This window comes from Oncorhynchus mykiss, chromosome 13 (genome assembly GCF_057628025.1).
Source record: "Oncorhynchus mykiss isolate SJ-2025 chromosome 13, ASM5762802v1, whole genome shotgun sequence".
Lineage (NCBI taxonomy): Eukaryota > Metazoa > Chordata > Actinopteri > Salmoniformes > Salmonidae > Oncorhynchus > Oncorhynchus mykiss.
This window is the reverse complement of record NC_143034.1, coordinates 2,328,220-2,354,906: the sequence shown is the minus strand read 5'-3', so window position 1 is coordinate 2,354,906 and position 26,687 is coordinate 2,328,220. Positions and strand designations below refer to the sequence as shown.

The 26,687-nt window shown below is 42.4% G+C and overlaps 2 protein-coding genes across 2 annotated transcripts; one reads left to right on the top strand and one right to left on the bottom strand.

Moving 5' to 3' along the window:
* The first annotated feature begins 255 nt into the window (after positions 1-255).
* Positions 256-6,073, top strand: LOC118938126 (uncharacterized). The gene is made up of 2 exons (XM_036939838.2): positions 256-936; positions 3,955-6,073. Exons 1-2 carry the CDS (start codon positions 513-515, stop codon positions 4,833-4,835), a joined length of 1,305 nt encoding a protein of 434 aa, XP_036795733.2. The 5' UTR covers positions 256-512; the 3' UTR covers positions 4,836-6,073.
* Positions 6,074-12,363: 6,290 nt separating this feature from the next.
* Positions 12,364-22,764, bottom strand: LOC118940517 (uncharacterized). The gene is made up of 2 exons (XM_090194689.1): positions 21,938-22,764; positions 12,364-14,737 (listed from the first exon to the last, which is right to left on the bottom strand). Exons 1-2 carry the CDS (start codon positions 22,500-22,502, stop codon positions 13,779-13,781), a joined length of 1,524 nt encoding a protein of 507 aa, XP_090050815.1. The 5' UTR covers positions 22,503-22,764; the 3' UTR covers positions 12,364-13,778.
* Positions 22,765-26,687: the final 3,923 nt, after the last annotated feature.

The window sequence follows — 26,687 nt, the reverse complement described above, 5'->3', positions numbered from 1 at the left end:
TAAGTTAATAAATATGTAATAACGCAAAAACATAACTGTTTGTCCTTATAGGTAACCATATCGTGACTACAACTAGCTTACTAAGTCTTTAACCACACTGTATTGTTACACTGGTGAGTAAAAACTCATGCTTCCTACACTTGAACTTGTTATCTGAAGATAAAATATACATTTTACTCAACTGCGTTACCCACTCCAGTCAGCAGATGGCGGTCTGGGAATTTAAGGCGATGCTGCTGGTGTGACGTATAATCTAGTGGACGGAACGCTTCTTTCAACAGCAGCAACAGTTAGTCAGACACCTCCGTAGCTTGATAGACAAAATAGACGAACCAATAAACCGCTTTAGACGCTTTCGTGTTTATTAGCCACTGTATTTTAAACTCACTACTGTCGTCTAGTTAGTTATCCGATTTAATTTAATGATTTAATTTCATATTTACGGTGTTGTTATTAGTCAGTTTAGGGGCTGGTTAAGTTAGCATTAGCCTAGCTAGCTAACATCTCTGACCATGACTTCACTAAGCTGCTCTCCTCCTGATAAAGAAGAGGAGGTCTGCTGGACGGAGAAAGAAGCTCTGGTGAAAGAGGAGGAGGAAGTTACAATACAAAAACAAGTAGAGGGTGAGGCTGTTACGGTGAAAGAAGAAGAGAAAGAGAAAGACGTCTCAGTTAAAGAAGAGGAAGATACGTTCAGAGTGAAAGAGGAGGAGGATGTTACAGTAAAAGAAGAGGAGGAAGAGAAAGAGGATGCGGTTTTTGGAGTGAAAGAGGATGAGGAGGAGGTGACTGTCACATCCAAAAAGGAGGAGGAAGAAGATGAGGAACCTGGATATCTGGGCCCGGTTTCCCAAACGCATCTTCAGGCGTCCGATGGTTCTAACAATGAACTTAGCCGTAAGATGGTTTTGAGAAACCGTTCCTTGATTAACACTAGTAAGTACAGTCTTAAAAACAGAGGCACAAACTCTGCAGTTGTTGGGCTGATGTTTGGTGTTAAAGGGGAAATCTGCAATGCTACATCCATTTTTTTTACTTTTAAATTATTTATTTATAGTCATTGATTCTTGAAGAATATAAGCCTAAGCCTAAGCCTCATGAGCTTAGTTCAACTGTTGTACCCCATCAGAACCCCAAAACGGCTGTTTTGTAGATTTGTGAACATATCAAAATACTTAAACGTACATGCAAAATACCCGCTGTTAACTTTTAAATGATTGGAATTAATTATCCAAAGAGAGTGTAAAGATTTTTATTTTTGGACAAAGACTGGCCATCCATGAGGTCAAAATTATAGTTTAATTTCGAGGCTATATAGTATATTCTAGAATTCATCCATGATGTTATAATAATAGTTAAACCACGTTTCTAGGATATATTCTAGAATTCATCTATGATGTCATAATGATAGTTTAACCAGGTTTCTAGGATATATAGTATATTCTAGAATTCATCCATGAGGTCATAATGATAGTTTAACCAGGTTTCTAGGATATATAGTATATTCTAGAATGACCAGTGTAGATTTCCTGCGGAGGTCAAATTGTTAGAGCTGTTGATAAGTCATTGTATAATATTCAGCCAGATTATTTTCATGCCATTACATCAATATAGTCTAACCAGAAGAGAAAAGACTCTAACCGAACCACCTCCTCCTGGTGGCCTTTGTAAATTTCTACCAATCTGTGTGCCAGTTATGATTTTTACATGCACATTTTCGTGGAACAGTTTCATTTGATTTATAATAGTATCTCAAAATCATTGTCTGTGATTAATCTACATTCTATCTAAATTAAAATTCTAAGTAACTTTTATTGCCATTGCCAACTATGTAAACAAATAGTCTACATAAAGCCAACAAATAAAAGCTTTGCAAATAAATATACTATAAATCACATGGCCTGTCTACAATGAACTTGAAACATTGTATAAGATATTCTGGGCTCTCAGTTTCCCGTGCCAGTGAGTTCTGGACAGACACAGTTGTCGGCTATTTGTGAAAAGGATAAGAAGTAATCAGGTTTTTTATGACATTTCCACTGGATCAGAGCATTACATTTTTCCCTTTCATGCCGAGTGGTTATCGAAAGGGTGAGAGCTGGAAATATTTTTCAACTACTTTGAGGAACTATTCTCATTTGCAATTGATTTTGATTAGACTTTGTTTACTTGCTGTTTGAGGTGAAGATACATTTGCTTTGAGAAGCTCCACAACTCATTAGTGGTGGTGCGTTAAGACAATCAGAAATACTATCAGACATCCCCAAGTGGGCACATTTATAGGCCTACATTTGTGCGCAGGCCAGGTAGACTCGCCCTACTTCTATATGCCTAATTAGGTGTGTGTCCTTACTCAACATTGACAGGAGTGTTTCAAACAAAAGACAATGAATAAACTGACTCATCTTGCGGGGTCAGGTCTGGGTGGTCTGGGTGGTCTGGGTCAGGTCTGGGTGGTCTGGGTGGTCTGCCATGGGCCTTTTCATTTAGTATCCGTTTGCGTCGGCATGAGGAATGATTGTATTTCCCCATGGTATGTTGAGTAAGTAGAGGGAACATTAGTTATAGTCATAACGTTAAGCTTGTCATATGAGGAACTTAAATACTGGATCTTGCTGTCGGACAGTTTTTTGTATTCAGATCTCTGAAATGCTCTCTACCTACGTAACATTTAGTGTCTCCTTATGTTACGCTGGGAAAACAGTTTTCATGGGCACAGATCCTAAATCATTTCAGAGTTTGTTAAATCCAATGATTCTAACCGAGAGTCACCTTAACTTTATTGACAACACCCAAATCAATACTGTCATTAATGCGGTTCTTCAAGAATTACACATAATTCTTAATACTGTAGCTGTTTAGTTACAGTCACATGTTCGACAATCTGTCATTCAGAAAACTGATCAGCTGATCCAGGAAATCATTTTCTGAATGACAGTCAAATGACAAACATCACGACAACAACCAAAGTGCTTCTTCATTCATTACTCTGGTAAAGACAGTTATGCCGTGCTCCACGTTGGATCCAACATCCCTAACAAATTGATGTTTATAATTTGTTATTGTCTGCTTGATTTACAGTAGGGTCTTGTTAGTCTGTTTGGACACAGAGATACTTAGCTCATAATTTGTGGAGAACTGTTCCTTGATGGATAGGCTATTGTACAACACACACGTGCTCTAGTATGTCTGTAGTTATTGTGGTTCGGGGAAGTTATGGGTCCTACAGTAGGTCTATGTTATTGTTAGGTGAAGTTATGGGCCAATTTGTTATAAGCACTTAATGTACAAACCCTCATTGCCAGGCTGATGGCAAAGCTAGCTAAAGAGCATTTTACTGGTTGAAGTGTTTTATGAGTATAAAGCAGTTTATTTGTGACGATAACACAAACCTATTAAGCAGGAGATTCAAGCGAGCCTTACAATTATATTCCAAAAGTAATGTGAAATGCACTTATAAGCAACCTGTAAATGGAGGCTATTTTTGCTGTCAGCCTATGAGAACTCCCCTGAGTTTCCTCCCACAGTGGTGAATTAGTGAATAGACACAGAGCTTAATGTGAGTTTCCTTCAGTAGCTCTCCTGATCTTGCACTGTAATCTTCAGAATACATTGTGAAAACGAATATCTGCTCACCATTTTTGCTCCAGGCAGATATACTACATCGGTTTCCTCATTAGCATGGAGGAGCTTCTGCAATCAAATTGTGTGTGCGTCGCCCTCATGCCGCAATTTTAGCAAACACAGAAAGGGGCCTTTTTTGGAGACCAAAGGTCGTCTGCCACACTGCTTAGGTTTTGACTGTCTTAAGACAATTGTAAAATAATTTAACAGACGTCAATTGTTGTACAACTTCATGGGGATGCTCTGGGCATCACCTTTTACCTCAAATAAACAGTGGAGTTCTGGTGTTTTGGGCCTTTAAACATCTGTCTGACCTTGTTGTTCACACAGGAGAGAGATGTGACTATCGTGGATCCTCTGGGGAGCCTCAACAACATCATGAGGCAGAGAAAAGTCTCTCCAGATCAGAACTCCTCAAGAAACACCAGCAGAGACCCACAGGGAAGAAATCTCACTTCTGCTCTGACTGTGGGAAAGGTTGCAAATCTTCATCAGAACTTAAAATACACCAGCGAGTACACACAGGAGAGAAATCTCACTGCTGCTCTGACTATGGTAAAAGATTAAACTCTTCAGTAAAACTTAAAATACATCAAAGATTACACAAAAGAGACAAACCATATGGCTGTGCTCAATGTGGGAAGAGTTTTTCTTCATCTAGCTATCTCATTGTACACAAGAGAACACACACAGGAGAGAAACCTTATAACTGTGATCAATGTGGGAAGAGTTTTACTTCATCTGGCCAGCTGACGTTACACCAGAGAACACACACAGGAGAGAAATTGTATAGCTGTGATCAATGTGGGAAGAGTTTTACTCGATCTGACCATCTGACTTTACACCAGAGAATACACACAGGAGAGAAGTCTTATAGCTGTGAACAATGTGGGAAGAGTTTTACTAGATCTGACCATCTGACTTTACACCAGAGAATACACACAGGAGAGAAATCTTATAGCTGTGATCAATGTGGGAAGAGTTTTACTAGATCTGACCATCTGACTTTACACCAGAGAATACACACAGGAGAGAAACCGTTTAGCTGTGCTCAATGTGGGAAGAGTTTTACGACATCTAGCTATCTGACTATACACCAGCGGACACACACAGGAGAGAAACCTTATAGCTGTAATCAATGTGGGAAGAGATACTCTGGTAAAAGATCTCTGATTAAACATCAGAAAATACATGAAGGAGTTGTTTCATGATATCAATGAAATAATGTCACAATGTAGAATGTTTTAACATAATGTCACAATGTAGAACCCTAAATGTTTCTCCCCTCCCTGTTCTATTAATTTCCACATTAAATGGATATTAGCCTCAGGGGAAAAATCTAGGCTCTGAATTGAAAGAGTACTATGATGTCACAATGTAGAATCCTTTATTTATGAGATTTAACAAAAAGTGACAACAAAAAGAGTTGTTACACTGACCACGTTGGCCACCCACTTGAATCAAAATGTAGCCAGCTGTTTTCTACAAGTTGTCCTCTAACCAGGGATGTACACATTATTCCCAGATTCCGTGTGGTTTTTGCTGCGTTAGTTTTAACAGGACGTGCAACCTCATCTCCCTCCTTTCGCACAATTGATTTCAACATGATATTGATGAGTGATGACAAATAAGTATTGCGTTCCTTTGTTTAGTGACCCCTACATTTAAATGCATCACTCCAAAATGTAGCTGACTGTCTTCTGCAGGTTATCCTCTAACCAGTGAGGTGAAATATATCTCCCATTTCCATTTGTTTTTTTAGTTGTGTTCGTTTCAACGGCACGTACAACCTGATTTCCCCCCTAATCGATATCATTGATTTATTGCTACTTGTCAAAACAACAGCGTTTCTGGTGCTTGTGCAGTTTATTTCAGGTGCTTGTTTAAGAAAAATTCAAGTAATATGATTATTGTGGAAGATGTTTGTGTATATAGCACATTTTATGTTTAGGCTTTCAATATATCACAAACTGTTTCTGCATATTGGTTATTGATAATGGAATGTATATGTTTAAGGTAATGACTAAAGGATTCCACCCTGAAACGTATAACTGTGTAAAGAATTAGAATTAATAGACTGTAATTCTCTAATGTGTGTGCGTAGGACAAGTTAAGACTTTACTATTTAGCAATTCAAGTGAGACATTCAAGGAAAAGAGGAACTGTTAACAGACAGCTTGTGACAGACAACTTGTGACCACTGTAAAACTGATAACAGGAAGGAGGTCTCCCCACCCAGGGAGGGGAGAAACCGTTAGGCTTGCAGTAGATTATGTAACATGTTTCAGGATATGATAAGCAATGTATGTGTTGGAGAAGACTTGTAACCAGCATTGACAGTGTTTGAGAAGAGTAGGGGTATTTATATGACCAAATGTGAGGTATAAAAGGCTATGTGCTTGTATGATTTTCGGAGCTCTCTGAATAAAGAACTTACCCTTTGCAGAAATTCTGGGACTTTGTCCAATTCTTCTATGAAGGGGCCTTACAACCCCCAGCATTCTGACTGGGGAATTGGTCAAAGTAGATTGTGAGTTTTGAGTTCATATCATTGGAACTAGACATTCTTGTGACAGTTATTGATTTGGAAACTTGGGGGGGAAAAAAATGTAATTGGAAAGACATTGAAAAGGAGGCTATGCCCAACGTCCAATATGCGTTCGGTTGTAGTTGAATGTGAAAGTTGAAAATGTTGTTTTGGGTTGTTTTTTTCAACGACTTACATGGATACACATGGACGCAGTATAATACATTGGTCTATAATCAATTTTATTAACAATCCTACATCACTCCAGCATTTCTTGACAACACTCAAGTGCTAATTGTCTTTATTCCACTACTGAAGAAGCATGACTCAAATCACCTCATATTTCAAACATTCAGCCTGACAAAAGATACATGTTTTATTATTCCATGCCTCACCATTATGTTAATTATTACATATTAACAAAGGGGTGTACATTTGGTTTTCATATTTATAATTAATGTAACATTTAGTATTCATAATTATTTATGCAACCAACTGACCATTTTTGGGTACAATTGTATTGACATTGTTGCCCTGCTTTTATAATATCAGGGATCATTCTCAGATGTGCCAACCCAAATGTACTAGAGCATGATATTGGAGATTGGGCCCCGATCCTACAACATGCCTATCGAGTGAACCCTGAGAAGAGAGAGAGAAGCTCTGCAGTGATGTAGAAAGTTACTACGGATATTACAGGAGTTTCCTCTTGAACTCAGACATGTCGGTGGTAAGGACAACTTGGTTGCTGATTGTTTCAAGGGTGGGCAGTCAAAAATATTTGTGTTTTGCGTTTAGCCAGTGCTTTTCCATGGATCACAATTTATTTTGACACGTTTTTCTGTATTGGAGATGAGTTTTGTTTGGACTCGTTCTAAGGGGACAAGAGTTCTAGAAGGTAGTGAGTTTTAGGAAGATGAGAGTTCTAGAAGCTAGTGGGTTTTAGGAAGATGAGAGTTCTAGAAGCTAGTGAGTTTTAGAAAGACGAGAGTTCTAGAAGCTAGTGGGTTTTAGGAAGATGAGAGTTCTAGAAGCTAGTGAATTTTAGAAGACGAGAGTTCTAGAAGCTAGTGGGTTTTAGGAAGACGAGAGTTCTAGAAGCTAGTGTGTTTTTAGGAAGACGGGAGTTCTAGAAGCTTGTGGGGAAAAATATATGTATTTTTCTTGTTTTTAATTGTTGACAGCCAATCTACACCATGTTTATACTGTAGAAGGTGAAGCATTGTAGTTGATTATTATGTGAAATGGAAGTTGTTTTCTTTTGGTGGTAAGCAAACTTGTCCAACAAAACGATAGGACATAAACTCCTGATGATCAACCTCCTCCTTCACATCTGACTCCTGATGATCAACCTCCTTCACATCTGACCCCAGTGATCAATCCAGAGCGTCTTCTTTCTTGGGGGGAATCCCGATGGACGACATCATCTAATAGGCCGTCATCACCACCACCACCCACAAGTTAATTGTCATTCAGGTTATCAATGGGAAGAGCATTAGCAATACGTCCTGTCTGGTAACTTGTCTCACTTAATGGATTTACATTGGCAGGTGCACAGGGAGAATAGGACAACGGCAGTCATGTCTGAAGTGTAAAACTACCAATAACTCAGTAATCCTTCTGGGAATGTTATGGGAATGTTATGACGTCATAAAGATATGGGTGGAGTTAGAAAGTTGACTGTCAGAAATAAATCATAAATCAAATCAAATTTATTTATATAGCCCTTCGTACATCAGCTGATATCTCAAAGTGCTGTACAGAAACCCAGCCTAAAACCCCAAACAGCAAGCAATGCAGGTGTAGAAGCACGGTGGCTAGGAAAAACTCCCTAGAAAGGCCAAAACCTAGGAAGAAACCTAGAGAGGAGCCAGGCTATGTGGGGTGGCCAGTCCTCTTCTGGCTGTGCCGGGTGGAGATTATAACAGAACATGGCCAAGATGTTCAAATTATCATAAATGACCAGCATGGTCGAATAATAATAAGGCAGAACAGTTGAAACTGGAGCAGCAGCACGGTCAGGTGGACTGGGGACAGCAAGGAGTCATCATGTCAGGTAGTCCTGGGGCATGGTCCTAGGGCTCAGGTCTTCAGAGAGAGAGAAAGAAAGAGAGAATTAGAGAGAGCATATGTGGGGTGGACAGTCCTCTTCTGGCATGGTCCTAGGGCTCAGGTCCTCCGAGAGAGAGAAAGAAAGAGAGAAGGAGAGAATTAGAGAATGCACACTTAGATTCACACAGGACACCGAATAGGACAGGAGAAGTACTCCAGATATAACAAACGGACCCTACCCCCCCGACACATAAACTACTGCAGCATAAATACTGGAGGCTGAGACAGGAGGGGTCAGGAGACACTGTGTTTAATCCGTCTGTCTACATATTTCAAGACATGGAATATGAGGGTGTGTTGAGATACCCGTTGGTTGGATGATACTTTTCTCATCAATCATCTTAAATATTAAAAACTGGAAATCAACCAATCTTCCACTGTAAACTCAACGGAAAGGTCAAATTCTTTATTATCTAAAAATGTAAAGTTCTGGGCGATGGAGAGAAATAAAATGGTGCAGTTTGAGGCCATGTGGCGGAGAGTGATGCAGGAGCTGGAGATGGGGGTGTGTCAGTGGCGACCTGTCATTCAGGGCAGAGCCCCAGAATTTTTGCCCCCAAGAAATCAAATATATATAAACATGTGGGGGGGCTTGCCTGTTTTGCATGTTATTTTGGCATTAATAAGTGTTGCACATCAGTTGCAAACAATGTCAAAATATATATATATATATATCATTGAGTTAATACATTTGCATACACACATGGCATATTTTTGTTTTCTTGAGTAAGGCAGCTCCAAATTGCAGGTGTTTCAGCTTAGCTCAGTGCTTTCTGTGGCGGTGGGGCGAGCCAGCAAAAAACAGGAGCATTGCGCTGTAATTGGCTCAGTGTTCTGTCACTCATGGGGACACTACGTCGTGGTGAAGTTTATGTCCTTAGTAAAGGTAGACATCCAAAATGTCAGCGCTTTGCATCCTGCCATAGAGTTAATATTACAAGTGGCCTTCCAAGAAGGCTCAAGGTCATTGGCCACAGATAAAATTACGTAAAATCACGTTACGGTAGCTTTGATTGAACTGATCATGCCAACATCTTACTGTTGTGTTGTGTCTTGCAGGCATGCATCTAAAACAATATTGAGGAGACCCCACCAAGATTGACATGCTAAAATTGCCACTGGGGTGTGTTCTAGTGGGTCTGGGCAGGTGTGATGTAGTTAATGGAGATGGAGGTGTGTTCTAGTGGGTCTGGGCAGGTGTGATGTAGTTAATGGAGATGGAGGTGTGTTCTAGTGGGTCTGGGCAGGTGTGATGTAGTTAATGGAGATGGAGGTGTGTTCTAGTGGGTCTGGGCAAGTGTGATGTAGTTAATGGGGAAGGAGGTGTGTTCTAGTGGGTCTGGGCAGTTGTGATGTAGTTAATGGAGATGGGGGTGTGTTCTAGTGGGTCTGGGCAGGTGTGATGTAGTTAATGGAGATGGAGGTGTGTTCTAGTGGGTCAGGGCAGTTGTGATGTAGTTAATGGAGATGGAGGTGTGTTCTAGTGGGTCTGGGCAGGTGTGATGTAGTTAATGGAGATGGAGGTGTGTTCTAGTGGGTCAGGGCAGGTGTGATGTAGTTAATGGAGATGGAGGTGTGTTCTAGTGGGTCTGGGCAGGTGTGATGTAGTTAATGGAGATGGAGGTGTGTTCTAGTGGGTCGGGGCAGGTGTGATGTAGTTAATGGAGATGGAGGTGTGTTCTAGTGGGTCTGGGCAGGTGTGATGTAGTTAATGGAGATGGAGGTGTGTTCTAGTGGGTCGGGGCAGGTGTGATGTAGTTAATGGAGATGGAGGTGTGTTCTAGTGGGTCTGGGCAGGTGTGATGTAGTTAATGGAGATGGAGGTGTGTTCTAGTGGGTCTGGGCAGGTGTGATGTAGTTAATGGAGATGGAGGTGTGTTCTAGTGGGTCGGGGCAGGTGTGATGTAGTTAATGGAGATGGAGGTGTGTTCTAGTGGGTCTGGGCAGGTGTGATGTAGTTAATGGAGATGGAGGTGTGTTCTAGTGGGTCTGGGCAGGTGTGATGTAGTTAATGGAGATGGAGGTGTGTTCTAGTGGGTCTGGGCAGGTGTGATGTAGTTAATGGAGATGGAGGTGTGTTCTAGTGGGTCTGGGCAGGTGTGATGTAGTTAATGGAGATGGAGGTGTGTTCTAGTGGGTCTGGGCAGGTGTGATGTAGTTAATGGAGATGGAGGTGTGTTCTAGTGGGTCTGGGCAGGTGTGATGTAGTTAATGGAGATGGAGGTGTGTTCTAGTGGGTCTGGGCAGGTGTGATGTAGTTCATGGAGATGGAGGTGTGTTCTAGTGGGTCTGGGCAGGTGTGATGTAGTTAATGGAGATGGAGGTGTGTTCTAGTGGGTCTGGGCAGGTGTGATGTAGTTAATGGAGATGGAGGTGTGTTCTAGTGGGTCTGGACAGGTGTGATGTAGTTAATGGAGATGGAGGTGTGTTCTAGTGGGTCTGGGCAGGTGTGATGTAGTTAATGGAGATGGAGGTGTGTTCTAGTGGGTCGGGGCAGGTGTGATGTAGTTAATGGAGATGGAGGTGTGTTCTAGTGGGTCTGGGCAGGTGTGATGTAGTTAATGGAGATGGAGGTGTGTTCTAGTGGGTCGGGGCAGGTGTGATGTCGTCATTTGTATGTTTTGTATTGTTTATAAAAGATCAACATTTCTTTTTAAAGTCCCAATTCAAAGTTACACCTCACTGTTCTATTTTTGGAGTTGTTACATAAAACCAATCAGAATTCATTAGAATGATAAAGTCAGGAGTGATGTCATATGGAGGACCAGCCTATTACCTATGATGGTGTGAAGTAATATGGAGGACCAGCCTATTACCTATGATGGTGTGAAGTAATATGGAGGACCAGCCTATTACCTATGATGGTGTGAAGTAATATGGAGGACCAGCCTATTACCTATGATGGTGTGATGTAATATGGTGGACCAGCCTATTACCTATGATGGTGTGAAGTAATATGGAGGACCAGCCTATTACCTATGATGGTGTGATGTAATATGGAGGACCAGCCTTTTACCTATGATGGTGTGATGTAATATGGAGGACCAGCCTATTACCTATGATGGTGTGATGTAATATGGAGGACCAGCCTATTACCTATGATGGTGTGATGTAATATGGAGGACCAGCCTATTACCTATGATGTAAACTACAACAGAAATAACTTCACATTTTTTACTTCAAATTTAACCAATCGTTTGCAATCATGACTTGAGTGATTAAAGTAAACCAATGTTTGGAAATACATAACGCCGTCTAACCAAATAATCAAAGAATGGTAGCTATACAGTATGCAGTTATCTTAGCCAGCCAGCTAACGTTAGCTATTTAGCCAAATAGCAATTAGCCTAACCAGTGTAGCCAACCAGCACGGAGACCATTTACAACCAAACTAACAAAACCTAAACGTGTTTGCAGATCAAAAGATCAGAGACATAGAGAATGATGGACAAAATTAATCTTCAGACGTCATTGATCACGTGCTGCTGATAAAGTGATACAGGCATCGGCACACTGCTTTGAAGTTTACTGCTGAGCGATTTGGACACGTGCCTCGTAGCTCCGGTATCAAATATAACATCCCCACTGAAAAGTTGACAAAACAAAAAGGAGCAAGCAGGTTGATTTCCTCTGTTGTTTTGATCCCACGGCAAGAAGGCACCAGAGCCCTGCTATCGGGTTCCCACTAGATAACACAACCACACAGTTCATATGAGGCACCAGAGCCCTGCTATCGGGTTCCCACTAGATAACACAACCACACAGTTCATATGAGGCACCAGAGCCCTGCTATCGGGTTCCCACTAGATAACACAACCACACAGTTCATATGAGGCACCAGAGCCTACCCTGCTAACGGGTTCCCACTAGATAACACAACCACACAGTTCATATGAGGCACCAGAGCCCTGCTATCGGGTTCCCACTAGATAACACAACCACACAGTTCATATGAGGCACCAGAGCCCTGCTATCGGGTTCCCACTAGATAACACAACCACACAGTTCATGAAAAGCATGAGGTGAAGCTTGAGTTAGATATCGACCTAGTGTGACCATCCTGATCCCTCAAGTCAGTGAGTCAACACAGGAAGGAGCAATGAATGGATAGTTCATTTATTTCCAAAGCTGCAATGATGGGACACACAGAGTCTGGATGAATGATCAGTACTGACGGGATATAAATACCACTCCCACAGCAATTCTACATTAATCTGCCCTGTAATATACTAACAAAAAAAACAGTTGAAATGTCTATCAATGTCATTGGGATCGTATAGTGGATTTAACAATTCCTACTAATTCCTAATTTACTATTATAAATGAATCAATTGTTTCCATGTGTCTCATATTCACAACATCAGAATATCGCGTCATCCATTTTAGTATCAAAATATATCAAATTGACATGGAAAATTACTCAATGTCCCCCTCAGGTGGCGAAGAAGTATAATACACCTAAACTAACAAAACCGGGCTGATTGGCTGGTGTTCATGAGTTTGTAAAACATATACTTTATACTTTTGTCATAAATGACCCTTGTCAGCTCGGAGATTTGAACTTGCAACCTTTCGGTTACTAGTCCAATGCTCTAACCACTAGGCTACCCTGCCGCCCCCACAGTGTGGATGAACGATCAGTAGTGAACAGGGTACAAATAGCACTCCTAAAGAAGATGCATTTTCCAGTTAGATACCAACTTGAAAGAGGGATCTTTAGCATAAAACCCACATGGAAAACAGAGATTTGGCAAATAACATATAAAGAGGCTGACTTGACGCCAAACCAACAACAGTAGTTACTAAAACATAAATTGCTAATGTGTGATTTAAAACGTGGATTTTATGATGTAATGTCAATTTTATACATTTCTATCCCAGAACCACTCAATTTTCAAGTTCTCCATGAATCTGCTGTGAATTACCCAGAATCCCACGCTTTTATCACAGGAGCGGCGCAGCGGTCTAAGGCACTACATCTCGCTGGAGGCGTCACTACAGACCCTGGTTCAAATCCAGGCTGTATCATAACAGGCAGTGATTGGGAGTCCCTTAGGGCAGCGCACAACTAACAGCTCAAAAACCACACGGAATCTGGGAGTAATGTGTACATCCCTGGTTAGAGGACAATTTGTAGAAAACATCTAGCTACATTTTGATTCAAGTGGGTCGCCAACGTGGTAAGTGTAACACAACTCTTTTTTTGTTAAATCACATAAATTAGTACTCTTCCATTTCAGAGCCTGGATTTTTCCCCTGAGCCTAAAATCCATATCATGTTGAAATCAATTGATGAGGGGGCAAACGTTTAGGCTTCTACATTGAGACTATTAAAATATTCCTAATACAATGTTAAAACATACCACATTGTGACATTAATTCATTGATATCATAAAACAACTCCATGTATGTATTTTCTGATATTTTACCAGATTAACTCTGGTCACAGCTATAAGATTTAGTGCTAGACTCAGTAAAACTCTTCCCACATTGAGCACAGCTGTAAGGATTTATCTTATGTGTGTGTTCTCTGGTGTAAAGTCAGATAGCCAGATCTAGTAAAACTCTTCCCACATTGATTACAGCTATAAGGTTTCTCTCCTGTGTGTGTTCTCTGGTGTGAAGTCAGATAGCCAGATCTAGTAAAACTCTTCCCACATTGATTACAGCTATAAGGTTTCTCTCCTGTGTGTGTTCTCTGGTGTCGGGTCAGCTGGCCAGATTGAACAAAACTCTTCCCACATTGATCACAGCTATAAGGTTTCTCTCCTGTGTGTGTTCTCTGGTGTGAAGTCAGATAGCAAGATGTAGAAAAATTCTTCCCACATTGATCACAGCTATAAGGTTTCTCTCCTGTGTGTGTTCTCTGGTGTGGAGTCAGATAGCTAGATGTAGTAAAACTCTTCCCACATTGAGCACAGCTATAAGGTTTCTCTCCTGTGTGTGTTCTCTGGTGTGAAGTCAGAGAGCTAGATGCAGTAAAACTCTTCCCACATTGAGCACAGCTAAAAGGTTTCTCTCCTGTGTGTGTTCTCTGGTGTGAAGTCAGATAGCTAGATGCAGTAAAACTATTCCCACATTGATCACAGCTATAAGGTTTATCTCCTGTGTGTGTTCTCTGGTGTAAAGTCAGCTGGCCAGATTGAACAAAACTCTTCCCGCATTGATCACAGCTATAAGGTTTCTCTCCTGTGTGTGTTCTCTGGTGTAAAGTCAGAGAGCCAGATTGAACAAAACTCTTCCCACATTGATTACAGCTATAAGGTTTCTCTCCTGTGTGGATTCTCTGATGAATTTTAATGCCTGATGAGGTGAAACTCTTCCCACAGTCAGAGCAGCAGTGAGTTCTCTTCCCTGTGGATCTCTGCAGGTGTTTTTTGAGGTGTTCTGATCTAGAGAGACTCTTCTCTGCCTTGTCAGCATCACAAGGTTGTTGAGGCTCCCCAGAGGATCCACGGTAGTCCCGTCTCTCTCCTGTGTGAACAACAAGTCAGACGATTAAAGGCCCACAACAGCGGTAATTCAGTGTAAAAGTTGATGCCAACAGCGTAGCCATGATGTTGTACAACAATTGACGTCTGTAATGAATGTAAAAACTATTTGACAATTGTCTTAAAATGAGCAAGAATAGTCATTTTGTCTTGTTTTCACATTAGTAGTAAAATCGATGATTGTAGGCTAGAAATAAGTTATTAAAGTTGTTGAAACTCTAAGCAATGTGCCAGATGACTTTTGGTCTCCAAGGCCCCTTTCTGTGTTTGCTAAACTTGCAGCACGAGGGCGATGCACATGCAATTTGATTGCAGATACTCCTCCCTGGTAATGAGGAAACCGATAGTTATGGATGTAGTATATCTGCCTGGAGCAAAAATGGTGGGCAAAGATTTTAGTTTTTCACAATGTATTCTGAATGTGAATGGGGGAAAACTCAGGGAAGTAACCTCCATTTCCAGGTTGCTTATGAGTGCATGTCACACTACCTTGGATTATAATTGTAATGCTCGTTTGAATGTCCTGCTTAATATAATGTTTGTGTCATCATCGCAAATCAACCGCTTCGTACTTAAAAAACACTTCAACCAGTAAAATGCTCTTTGGCTGAGGGTTTGTACACGGTTTGCCAAATTGGCCCATAAATTAACCTAACAACAAATGAAGGAAAATAGCTCTGTGTGTTGTACAATAGCCTATCCAACAAGGAACAGTTCTCTACACATTATGACCAGGGTAGGGATGTTGGATCCAACGTGGAGCACGGCATAACTGTCTTTACCAGAGTAATGAATGAAGAAGCACTTTGGTTGTTGTTGTATGTCTTGATGTTTGTCATGTGACAATCATTCAGAAAATTATTTCCTGGATCAGCTAATGATAAATGAACATGTGACTAACTAAACAGCTACAGTATTAAGAATGATGTTTAATTATTGAAGAACCACATTAATGACAGTATCCATTTGGGTGTTGTCAATAAAGTTACGATATTTATTATTTTTCTTAATGTTATTTATTTAACCTTTATTTAACCAGATGGCCATGATGTAATAATGATAGTTTAACCAGGTAGGCCAGTTGAGATCAAGTTCTCATTTACAACTGTGACCTGGTCAAGATAAAGCAAAGCAGTGCGACAAAAAACAACAGAGTTACACGTGGGATTAACAAAGGAACAGTCAATAACACAATATAAATATCTATATAGTGTCTGCAAATGGTGTAGGGTGGAAAGGCAATAAATAGGCCATAGTAGCGATGTAATTACAATTTAGAAAATTGACACTGGAGAGATAGATGTGCAGATGATGATGTGCAAGTAGAAATACTGGTGTGCAAAAGAGCAAAAAAGTCAATAAAAACATGGGGATGAGGTAGGTAGTTGGATGGGCTATTTACAGATGGGCTGTGTACAGCTGCAGCGATCGGTAAGCTGCTCAGATAGCTGATGCTTAAAGTTAGTGAGGGAGAAATAAGTCTCCAACTTCAGCGATTTTTTCTATTCGTTCCAGTCATTGGCAGCAGAGAACTGGAAGGAAAGGCGGCCAAAGGAGGTGTTGGCTTTGGGGATGACCAGTGAGATAAACCTGCTGGAGCGCGTGCTACGGGTGGGTGTTGCTATGCTGACCAGTGAGCTGAGTTAAGGCAGAGCTTTACCTAGCAAAGACTTAGAGATGACCTGGAGCCAACGGGTTTGGCGACGAATATGTAGCGAGGGCCAGCCGACAAGAGCATACAGGTCGCAGTGGTGGGTGGTATATGGGGCTTTGGTGACAAAACGGATGGCACTGTGATAGACTGCATCCAGTTTGCTGAGTAAAGTGTTGGAGGCTATTTTGTAAATGACATCGCCAAGGTCAAGGATCGGTAGGATAGTCAGTTTTACGAGGGTATGTTTGGCACTGTGAGTGAAGGAGGCTTTGTTGAGAAATAGGAAGCCGATTCTAGATTTAATTTTGCAATGGAGATGATTCATATTAGTCTGGAATGAGAGTTTACAGTCTAACCAGACACTTCGGTAATTGTTGTTGTCCACGTATTCCAAGTCAGAACCGTCCAGAGTAGTGGTGCTAGTCCGGGGGGTGCGGGCAGCGATCGGTTGTTGATTGAGTCGAAAGCCTTGGCCAGGTCGATGAAGACTGCTACACAGTACTGTCTTTTATCGATGGTGGTTATGATATCGTTTAGTACCTTGAGCGTGGCTGAGGTGCACCCGTGACCAGCTCGGAAACTGGATTGTACAGCGGAGAAGGTACAGTGGGATTCGAAATGGTCAGTGATCTGTTTGTTAACTTGGCATTCGAAGACTTTAGAAAGGCAGGGCAGGATGGCAGGATGGACCTAGGTCTAACAGTTTGGGTCTAGAGTGTCACCCCTTTGAAGAGGGGGATGACCGCGAAAGCTTTCCAATCTTTAGGAATCTCGGAAAAAAACGAAAGAGAGGTTGAACAGACTAGTAATAGGGGTTGTCACAATGGAGGCAGATCAATTTAGAAAGAGAGGGTCCAGATTGTCTAGCCCAGCTGATTTGTATAGGTCCAGGTTTTGCAGCTCTTTCAGAACATCAGCTATCTGGATTTGGGTGATGGAGAAGCTGGGGACGCTTGGGCAAGTAGCTGCGGGGTGTGTGGAGCTGTTGGCTGTGGTAGCCAGGAGGAAAGCATGGCCAGCCGTAGAGAAATGCTTGTTGAAATTCTCGATTATCGTGGATTTATCGGTGGTGACAGTGTTTCCTAGCCTCAGTGCAGTGGGCAGCTGGGATGAGGTGCTCTTATTCTCCATGGATTTTACAGTGTCCCAAAACTTTTTGGAATTAGAGCTACAGGATAAAAATGTATGTTTGAAAAAGCTAGCCGTTGCTTTCCTAACTGATTGTGTGTATTGGTTCCTGACTTCTCTGAAAAGTTGCATATCGCGGGGACTATTCGATGCTAGTGCAGTACGCCACAGGATGTTTTTGTGCTGGTCGAGGGCAGTCAGGTCTGGAGTGAACCAAGGTCTATATCCGTTCTTAGTTCTACATTTTTTGAAAGGGGCATGCTTATTTAAGGTGGTGAGGAAATTATTTTTAAAGAACAACGAGGCATCCTATACTGACGGGATGAGGTCAAAATCCTTCCAGGATACCCAGGCCTGGTCGATTAGAAAGGCCTGCTTGCAGAAGTGTTTTAGGGAGCGTTTGACAGTGATGAGGGGTGGTCGTTTGACCGCGGACCCATAACGGATGCAGGCAATGATCGCTGAGATCCTGATTGAAAACAGCAGAGGTGTATTTGGAGGGCAAGTTGGTCAGGATAATATCTATGAGGGTGCCCATGTTTACGGATTTAGGGTTGTACCTAACATAAAGACATAAAGCGAGTCATAAAGCGAGGCATAAAGCAATCACAGGTGTTGATTGGGAGAGCTAGCTAAGACAACAACGGGTAAGACAACAACAGTTAATCATCTAAGACAACAGGTAAAATGGCAATGAATGGGCAGAGAGGGTCAGTTAACTACACACAGGGCCTGAGTTCGAGACTGTGGTCGACAGATAAACAAAAAACAAAATGGAGACCCGTGATTAATGAACAATCCAGCAGGCATCAGCTATGTAGATAAATGATCATAGGGTCCAGTGAACAGGAATATATGAACCAGGGAAGCCGTTAGGTAGTCATTATTACGCTAGCCGGGAGATGCGCCTGGCTCGAGGCTAACTGGTGCTAGCTTCGGGACATGGGCATCACGGACGTCCTGCAAAGGCCGGTTGAGGGCACATCGGACAGAATTACGTCGGCAGACCAGTCGTGATGGACTGGCTCCGTGTTGACAAAGGGTCCAGGCCAATTGGCAAAAGAGGTACTGTAGCTGGAGTAATTTTGTTTGCTAGCCGGTAGATGCACCTGGCTCGAGGCTAACTGGTGCTACCATCGGAACAAGGGCTTTAGCCACTATAGCCACACTGGTGCAAAGATCCAGAGCTTACGGCAGGAATCTGGTGATGTAGTGGCTTCTAGTCGTCTTAGTGAAGAGTCCGGGAGGTATCAGCTGTGTGCCCGAGTGATCATAGGGTCCACTGAGCAGGCTGGGAGATGAGCTTCGAGGCTGGGCCACTTGGTGGCAGCAAGCTAGCTGCGATTATCCGGTATAATGGTCCAGAGTGGGAATACTGCAAGAATACGGTGATGTAGTGGAGAAAAACAGTCTGATATGCTCAGGGTTGATATTACGCTGTGCAGACTGGCAGGTATTATCCAGGCTAAAAGATGACTAAATAGCTAGTAGCTAATCAGCTGGTTAGCTTCTGATGGCTAGCTGCTGATGGAGGTTCTAGCTATAAAGTCTAAAAATAAGCAGATCCGTATCACATTGGGTGAGGCGGGATGCTGGAAGGTATATTTAATTTAAACATGGAAAAAGAGATTGGAATATTTTGCAATATATACAAAAAATGATGAAAAAAACCCATAACATTTACAACAGCCATTACTGCTACGCCATCTTGAATTGCAAGACTACTCAGTTAAAAAACATTGAATACAGCAAACTTTGGCACCAAATGGAAAAGGTTGCTGACTGCTGGTGTAGTCTATTATCAGAATCTATAGGAGCATAACGACTGCTGGTGTAGTCTATTACCAGAAACTATAGGAGCATAACGACTGCTGGTGTAGCCTATTACCAGAAACTATAGGAGCATAACGACTGCTGGTGTAGTCTATTACCAGAAACTATAGGAGCATAACGACTCTATTACCAGAAACTATAGGAGCATAACGACTGCTGGTGTAGCCTATTACCAGAAACTATAGGAGCATAACGACTGCTGGTGTAGTCTATTACCAGAAACTATAGGAGCATAACGACTGCTGGTGTAGCCTATTACCAGAAACTATAGGAGCATAACGACTGCTGGTGTAGTCTATTACCAGAAACTATAGGAGCATAACGACTGCTGGTGTAGTCTATTACCAGAAACTATAGGAGCATAACGACTGCTGGTGTAGTCTATTACCAGAAACTATAGGAGCATAACGACTGCTGGTGTAGTCTATTACCAGAAACTATAGGAGCATAACGACTGCTGGTGTAGTCTATTACCAGAAACTATAGGAGCATAACGACTGCTGGTGTAGTCTATTACCAGAAACTATAGGAGCATAACGACTGCTGGTGTAGTCTATTACCAGAAACTATAGGAGCATAACGACTGCTGGTGCAGTCTATTACCAGAAACTATAGGAGCATAACGACTGCTGGTGTAGTCTATTATCAGAAACTACAGGAGCATAATGACTGCTGGTGTAGTCTATTATCAGAATCTATAGGAGCATAACGACTGCTGGTGTAGCCTATTACCAGAAACTATAGGAGCATAACGACTGCTGGTGTAGTCTATTACCAGAAACTATAGGAGCATAACGACTGCTGGTGTAGTCTATTACCAGAAACTATAGGAGCATAACGACTGCTGGTGTAGTCTATTACCAGAAACTATAGGAGCATAACGACTGCTGGTGTAGTCTATTACCAGAAACTAAAGGAGCATAATGACTACTGGTGTAGCGTATTACCAGAAACTATAGGAGCATAACGACTGCTGGTGTAGTCTATTACCAGAAACTATAGGAGCATAACGACTGCTGGTGTAGCCTATTACCAGAAACTATAGGAGCATAACGACTGCTGGTGTAGTCTATTACCAGAAACTATAGGAGCATAACGACTGCTGGTGTAGTCTATTACCAGAAACTATAGGAGCATAACGACTGCTGGTGTAGTCTATTACCAGAAACTATAGGAGCATAACGACTGCTGGTGTAGTCTATTACCAGAAACTATAGGAGCATAACGACTGCTGGTGTAGTCTATTACCAGAAACTATAGGAGCATAACGACTGCTGGTGTAGTCTATTACCAGAAACTATAGGAGCATAACGACTGCTGGTGTAGTCTATTACCAGAAACTATAGGAGCATAACGACTACTGGTGTAGTCTATTACCAGAAACTAAAGGAGCATAACGACTGCTGGTGTAGTCTATTACCAGAAACTATAGGAGCATAACGACTGCTGGTGTAGTCTATTACCAGAAACTATAGGAGCATAATGACTACTGGTGTAGTCTATTACCAGAAACTAAAGGAGCATAACGACTGCTGGTGTAGTCTATTACCAGAAACTATAGGAGCATAACGACTGCTGGTGTAGTCTATTACCAGAAACTATAGGAGCATAACGACTGCTGCTGTAGTCTATTACCAGAAACTATAGGAGCATAACGACTGCTGGTGTAGTCTATTACCAGAAACTATAGGAGCATAACGACTGCTGGTGTAGTCTATTACTGGAAACTTCAGGAGCATAACGTAAGAATTTACAAAGGCCAGCAGCAGCGGGAGGAGGACGAGTTTTTTTTCTGATGGTTAGGCTATCTTGATCTCTGGTTCCCGAGTCATATGTGTGTCTTAATTATTTAATCAAACAGCGTGCTTAAAGCATCAGACCAGTTCAGTACATATAGTTGATTTTATTAAAAACCACATGGGGTGTGTCTATATATGGAAAAATACACGTTTATAACATTTCTCCCAATGGGTTGGTAGAAAGAAAAGATGATTCTTGGTTGACCCAAGATTTGTTTTAGTTGGGGCCCTAGTGCATTCATTAAGTTCAGACCGCTTCCCTTTATTTTGTTACCTTCCTTATTCTAAATTAGACTTTTTTTTTAAAGAATTAAATGAAAATGTTAAATGTTTTAGAAATGCTTGAGACTCAAATGAATGAATCATGTTTTGAGGATATACAGTGTTTGTTTACATTTACTAACGAACATTGGCGTGAAAAAAAAGCTTATATTTTGGGTTCTGATGGGGTACGACAGTTGACCTAAGCTCATGAGGCATTTATAAGTGATTTCTTCAAGAAACAATGGGTACATATCATTAATGTATAACTCCCAAAATGCTAGCCCCTCCTGGGCTAATCTAATAGGAGATATTGGGGATATTGGGGAGTACAGTATTTCAGGCATTGTCATGGGATGCATTTGATCAATTGTTAACGTTTTGTTGATGGTCCACTCTTGATGTTCTACACGTTACAGTGAAGCTTCAGCCATTCCTACAGAACAACATTAAAGTGTAGAACCCTTTTACTGCATATTGGTTCAACGACTGCAGAGACGGTACTTACTGGTGTTAAACAGATCACCAACCTCCTCTTCTTCCTCCAATGTGACAGTAGTCTCACCCTCCTCCTTCTCATCCTCCTCCTCTTTCACTCTGAACGTGTCTTCCTCTTCTTTCACTGAAACGTCTTCCTCTTCTTTCACTGAAACGTCTTCCTCTTCTTTCACTGAAACGTCTTCCTCTTCTTTCACTGAAACATCTTCCTCTTCTTTCACTGAAACGTCTTTCTCTTCTTTCACTGAAACGTCTTCCTCTTCTTTCACTGAAACGTCTTCCTCTTCTTTCACTGAAACATCTTCCTCTTCTTTCACTGAAACGTCTTTCTCTTCTTTCACTGAAACGTCTTCCTCTTCTTTCACTGAAACGTCTTTCTCTTCTTTCACTGAAACGTCTTTCTCTTCTTTCACTGAAACGTCTTCCTCTTCTTTCACTGAAACAGCCTCACCTTCTACTTGTTTTACTGTAACATCCTCCTCCTCTTTCACAACAATGTTCTGCCACAGACCCTCTTTCTCCGTCCAGCAGACCTCATCTTCTTTAACAGGAGGAGAGTAGTTTAGGGAGCTCATGGTCGTGGATGTTAGCTAGCTAGCTAGCTATCATTAGCGACTAGGCTCCTGCTAACTTAACCAGCCAGCTACTAAAGCTGACTAATACAAAATAACGCAATATTAAATTAAACAGGTTAACAAGTTTAGACACAGAAGTGTGTCTGAAACACAGTAGCTAATATACACCGAAATCGTATAAATATCTTGAATCTTTCGGCTATGTTGGCTAGCAAGCTACCGAGGTGGTTGACGAGCTGTTTCTGAAGAACCGTCCACTAGATTATACGTCACGCTGGCAGCGTCGTCTGAAAGACGCACATCGCCGCCTGCTGATTGGAGGGGAAACGCAGTTGAGGATCATATTTTATTTTGAGACAAAGGATTTAAATCCTTTGAGACAAAGGATTTACATGGATTTAATTAAATAATACTATTATATTGAGACATACAAAGACCTGAATGTGTTTATTGATTAGTGCAAATAAAACATGTTTACTACAGCACATTAAAGGCAGTTTCATTAAATCAAACTAAATCTAAATAAGTAGCTAGCTACTGTCGGTCTATACTGCTCCTACATGGTGTAACAATACATCATGTAGATGTATATAATGAACAGACTAGGTCTATACTGCTCCTACATGGTGTAACAATACATCATGTAGATGTATATAATGAACAGACTAGGTCTATACTGCTTCTACATGGTGTAACAATACATCATGTAGATGTATATAATGAACAGACTAGGTCTATACTGCTTCTACATGGTGTAACAATACATCATGTGGGGACACTACTTTTCAAAAGTTTGGGGTCACTTAGAAATGTCCTTGTTTTTTAAAGAAAATCAACAATTGTTTTTAATCATTTATAAAAACCTGTTTTTGCTTTGTCATTATGGGGTATTGTGATGTCATTATGGGGTATTGTGATGTCATTATGGGGTATTGTGATGTCATTATGGGGTATTGCGATGTCATTATAAGGGGAAAAAATACATTTCATCCATTTTAGAATAAGGATGTAACGTCACAAAATGTGTAAACAGTGAAGGGGTCTGAATACTTTCCAAATGCACTGTATATATAGGGGCAGTACTTAGTGACATCACTTCCTGAAACAGGAGGTACAAATATATAACATAGGTTCACAATATCAACATTCAAGGTATCAAAATATATGACCAAGCTGGAAGTGGAAACGCCAGCCCAGCCACAATCCTAGAGGTTCACTGATGATCAACCTCCTCCTTCACATCTGACTCCTGATGATCAACCTCCTGCTTCACATCTGACTCCTGATGATCAACCTCCTCCTTCACATCGGACTCCTGATGATCAACCTCCTCCCTCACATCTGACTCCAGTGATCAATCCAGAGCGTCTTCTTTCTTGGGGGGGAATCCCGATGGACAACGTCATTCAATAGGCCGTCATCACCACCACCGCCCACAAGTTAATTGTTATTCAGGTTATCAATGGGAAGAGCATCAGCAATATGTCCTGTCTGGTAACTTGTCTCATTTAATGGATTTAAATTGGCAGGTGCTGTCATGTATTGTCATGTTGTGTCTTGTTTCTGTCCTTTCCCTTCACCCTGTCTCCCTCTGCTGGTCGTTATTAGGTTACCTTTTCTCCCCCTCTTTCCCCCAGCTGTTCCTTGTCTCCTCCTAACTACCTCGTCACCCCTTTTCCCACCTGTTCCCTTTTTCCCTCTGATTAGTCCTCTATATCTCTCTCTGTTTTTGTTCCTGTCTTTGTCGGATTCTCGTTTGTGTTTCTCATGCCTGAACCAGACTATCGTCGTGGTTGCTGCAACCTTGTCCTGTCCTGTCGGAATCTGCCTGTCCATCTGAGCCTACATGTGTTTCGTCATTAAAGAAACTCTGTTTTGTTAATTCGCTTTTGGGTCCTCATTCACGCACCCCTAACAGAAGAATCCGACCAAGAATGGACCCAGCGACTTCGGATCCTCTCCACTCAGCCGTCGAGATCCAGGGAGCGATGCTAGGCAGACACGAGCAGGAATTGTCTGCTGCTCGACATGCCGTTGAGACCCTGGCCACCCAAGTCTCCAACCTCACAGAACAGGTTCACCATCTCCGCCTCGATCCACCGGCCACTTCCAGGGCTTTCGAATCTCCGGAGCCCAGAATCAATAACCCGCCGTGTTACTCTGGGGAGCCCACTGAATGCCGCTCGTTCCTCACCCAGTGTGATATTGTGTTTTCTCTCCAGCCCAACACTTACTCCAGGAGCACTGCTCGTGTCGCCTACGTCATATCTCTCCTTACTGGACGGGCTCGTGAGTGGGGCACGGCAATCTGGGAGGCAAGGGCTGAGTGTACTAACCAGTATCAGGACTTTAAGGAGGAGATGATACGGGTTTTTGATCGATCTGTTTTTGGGGAGGAGGCTTCCAGGGCCCTGTCTTCCCTATGTCAAGGTAATCGATCCATAACAGACTACTCTATTGAGTTTCGCACTCTTGCTGCCTCCAGTGGCTGGAACGAGCCGGCTTTGCTCGCTCGTTTTCTGGAGGGTCTCCGCGCAGAGGTAAAGGATGAGATTCTCTCCCGGGAGGTTCCTTCCAGCGTGGATTCCTTGATTGAACTCGCTATTCGCATTGAGCGACGGGTTGATCTTCGTCACCGAGCTCGTGGAAAGGAGCTCGCGTTCTCCGTTGCCCCCCTCTCCGCATCACTACCATCTTCCTCTGCCGGCTCGGGTGCTGAGCCTATGCAGCTGGGAGGTATCCGCATCTCGACTAAGGAGAGGGAACGGAGAATCACCAACCGCCTCTGTCTCTATTGCGGTTCTGCTGGTCATTTTGTCACTTCATGTCCAGTAAAAGCCAGAGCTCATCAGTAAGCGGAGGGCTACTGGTGAGCGCTACTACTCCTGTCTCTCCTTCAAGATCCTGCACTACCTTGTCGGTCCATCTACGCTGGACCGGTTCGTCAGCTTCCTGCAGTGCCTTAATAGACTCTGGGGCGGAGGGCTGTTTTATGGACGAGACCTGGGCTCGGGAACATGACATTCCTCTCAGACAGTTAAGGGAGTCCACGGCCTTGTTCGCCCTGGATGGTAGTCCTCTCCCCAGGATTCAGCGTGAGACGCTACCTTTAACCCTCACTGTTTCTGGTAATCATAGCGAAACCATTTCTTTTTTAATTTTTCGTTCACCTTTTACACCTGTTGTTTTGGGCCATCCCTGGCTAGTTTGTCATAATCCTTCCATTAATTGGTCTAGTAATTCTATCCTCTCCTGGAACGTCTCTTGTCATGTGAAATGTTTAATGTCTGCTATCCCTCCTGTTTCCTCTGTCTCTTCTTCACAGGAGGAGCCTGGTGATTTGACAGGGGTGCCGGAGGAATATCACGATCTGCGCACGGTGTTCAGTCGGTCCAGGGCCACCTCTCTTCCCCCACACCGGTCGTATGATTGTAGTATTGATCTCCTTCCGGGAACCACTCCCCCCCGGGGTAGACTATACTCTCTGTCGGCTCCCGAACGTAAGGCTCTCGAAGATTATTTGTCTGTAGCTCTTGCCGCCGGTACCATAGTCCCCTCCTCCTCTCCCGCCGGAGCGGGGTTTTTTTTTGTTAAGAAGAAGGACGGGTCCCTGCGCCCCTGCATAGATTATCGAGGGCTGAATGACATAACAGTGAAGAATCGTTATCCGCTTCCTCTTATGTCTTCAGCCTTCGAGATCCTGCAGGGAGCCAGGTTTTTCACTAAGTTGGACCTTCGTAACGCTTACCATCTCGTGCGCATCAGGGAGGGGGACGAGTGGAAGACGGCGTTTAACACTCCGTTAGGGCACTTTGAATACCGGGTTCTTCCTTTCGGCCTCGCTAACGCTCCAGCTGTCTTTCAGGCATTAGTCAATGATGTCCTGAGAGACATGCTGAACATCTTTGTTTTCGTTTACCTTGACGATATCCTGATTTTTTCACCGTCACTCCAGATTCATGTTCAGCACGTTCGACGTGTCCTCCAGCGCCTTTTAGAGAATTGTCTTTTTGTGAAGGCTGAGAAGTGCTCTTTTCATGCCTCCTCCGTCACATTTCTCGGTTCTGTTATTTCCGCTGAAGGCATTAAGATGGATCCCGCTAAGGTCCAAGCTGTCATTGATTGGCCCGTCCCTAAGTCACGCGTCGAGCTGCAGCGCTTTCTCGGCTTCGCGAACTTCTATCG